General features: G+C 53.9%; 1 protein-coding gene across 1 annotated transcript in view; it reads right to left on the minus strand.

The window, feature by feature from the left end:
* Window positions 1-380, minus strand: part of GPD1 (glycerol-3-phosphate dehydrogenase 1) — a 7302-nt gene extending 6922 nt beyond the window's left edge. The window contains exon 1 of the mRNA XM_069092580.1: window positions 266-380. Within this exon, the coding sequence (XP_068948681.1) occupies window positions 266-306 (41 nt within the window). The 5' untranslated portion in view covers window positions 307-380. The remainder of the gene's footprint in view (window positions 1-265) is intronic.
* Window positions 381-657: the final 277 nt, after the last annotated feature.

The raw sequence follows: 657 nt of genomic DNA on the forward strand, positions 1-657 counted from the left end.
AACTTAGTCAATCAGATACTGGTGGGAAGGAAAAGTCAAGGTGGCTTCTTTTCTTCAGGGTTATTGGTACAATTGGAAGGAAAGGGAGCAGCCCTGAAGCCCCCTCCTGCTCATGTTGTTCAGAATAAGGATTTAGGACTCTTGGGGTAGCTGTTAGGGCAAAGGCAGGGCAGGGGGTATTTCCTCCTCTCATACCCTCTACTCCGGATGGTCATATTGTTTCACTCCCTTTCTCCCCACCATAGCCCTCAACAGGGCCTCTTACCAGTTCCCTGAGCCCACGATGCAGACCTTCTTGCCAGCCATGGTTCTGCCTCCCTGCCTGGGCCAGCTCTGTACCACACTGCCCTGCTCCTCGGTCTGCTTGGAGAATTTAACTGTGACCCGCAGGGGGAAGCCAAGCTCCACCCCTAAAGCGGGGGTGGGAGTAAGGGAGAGTCCAGCAGAGACAGGGAACAGAAAGAGGGAGGTGGGGACAGGGAATCGGGACAGAGACTAATCTCAATCTCTTTCTACCCTTGGCTGGCACCTTCTGGTCTCCTGCTTCCTTAGGAGAGCTTAGTAGGTGAGGGACGAAGGCTGTAGTTTCCATCAGCGGACCTAGGAACCTTTCCAAAGCACAAGGATGCTGTCTAGCAGCGAGGGGCTAGTATCCTG

Source organism: Petaurus breviceps, unplaced genomic scaffold (assembly GCF_028583685.1).
Source record: "Petaurus breviceps papuanus isolate PSGF00001 unplaced genomic scaffold, PetGlider_PUasm1.0 191, whole genome shotgun sequence".
Classification (NCBI taxonomy): Eukaryota; Metazoa; Chordata; class Mammalia; order Diprotodontia; family Petauridae; genus Petaurus; species Petaurus breviceps.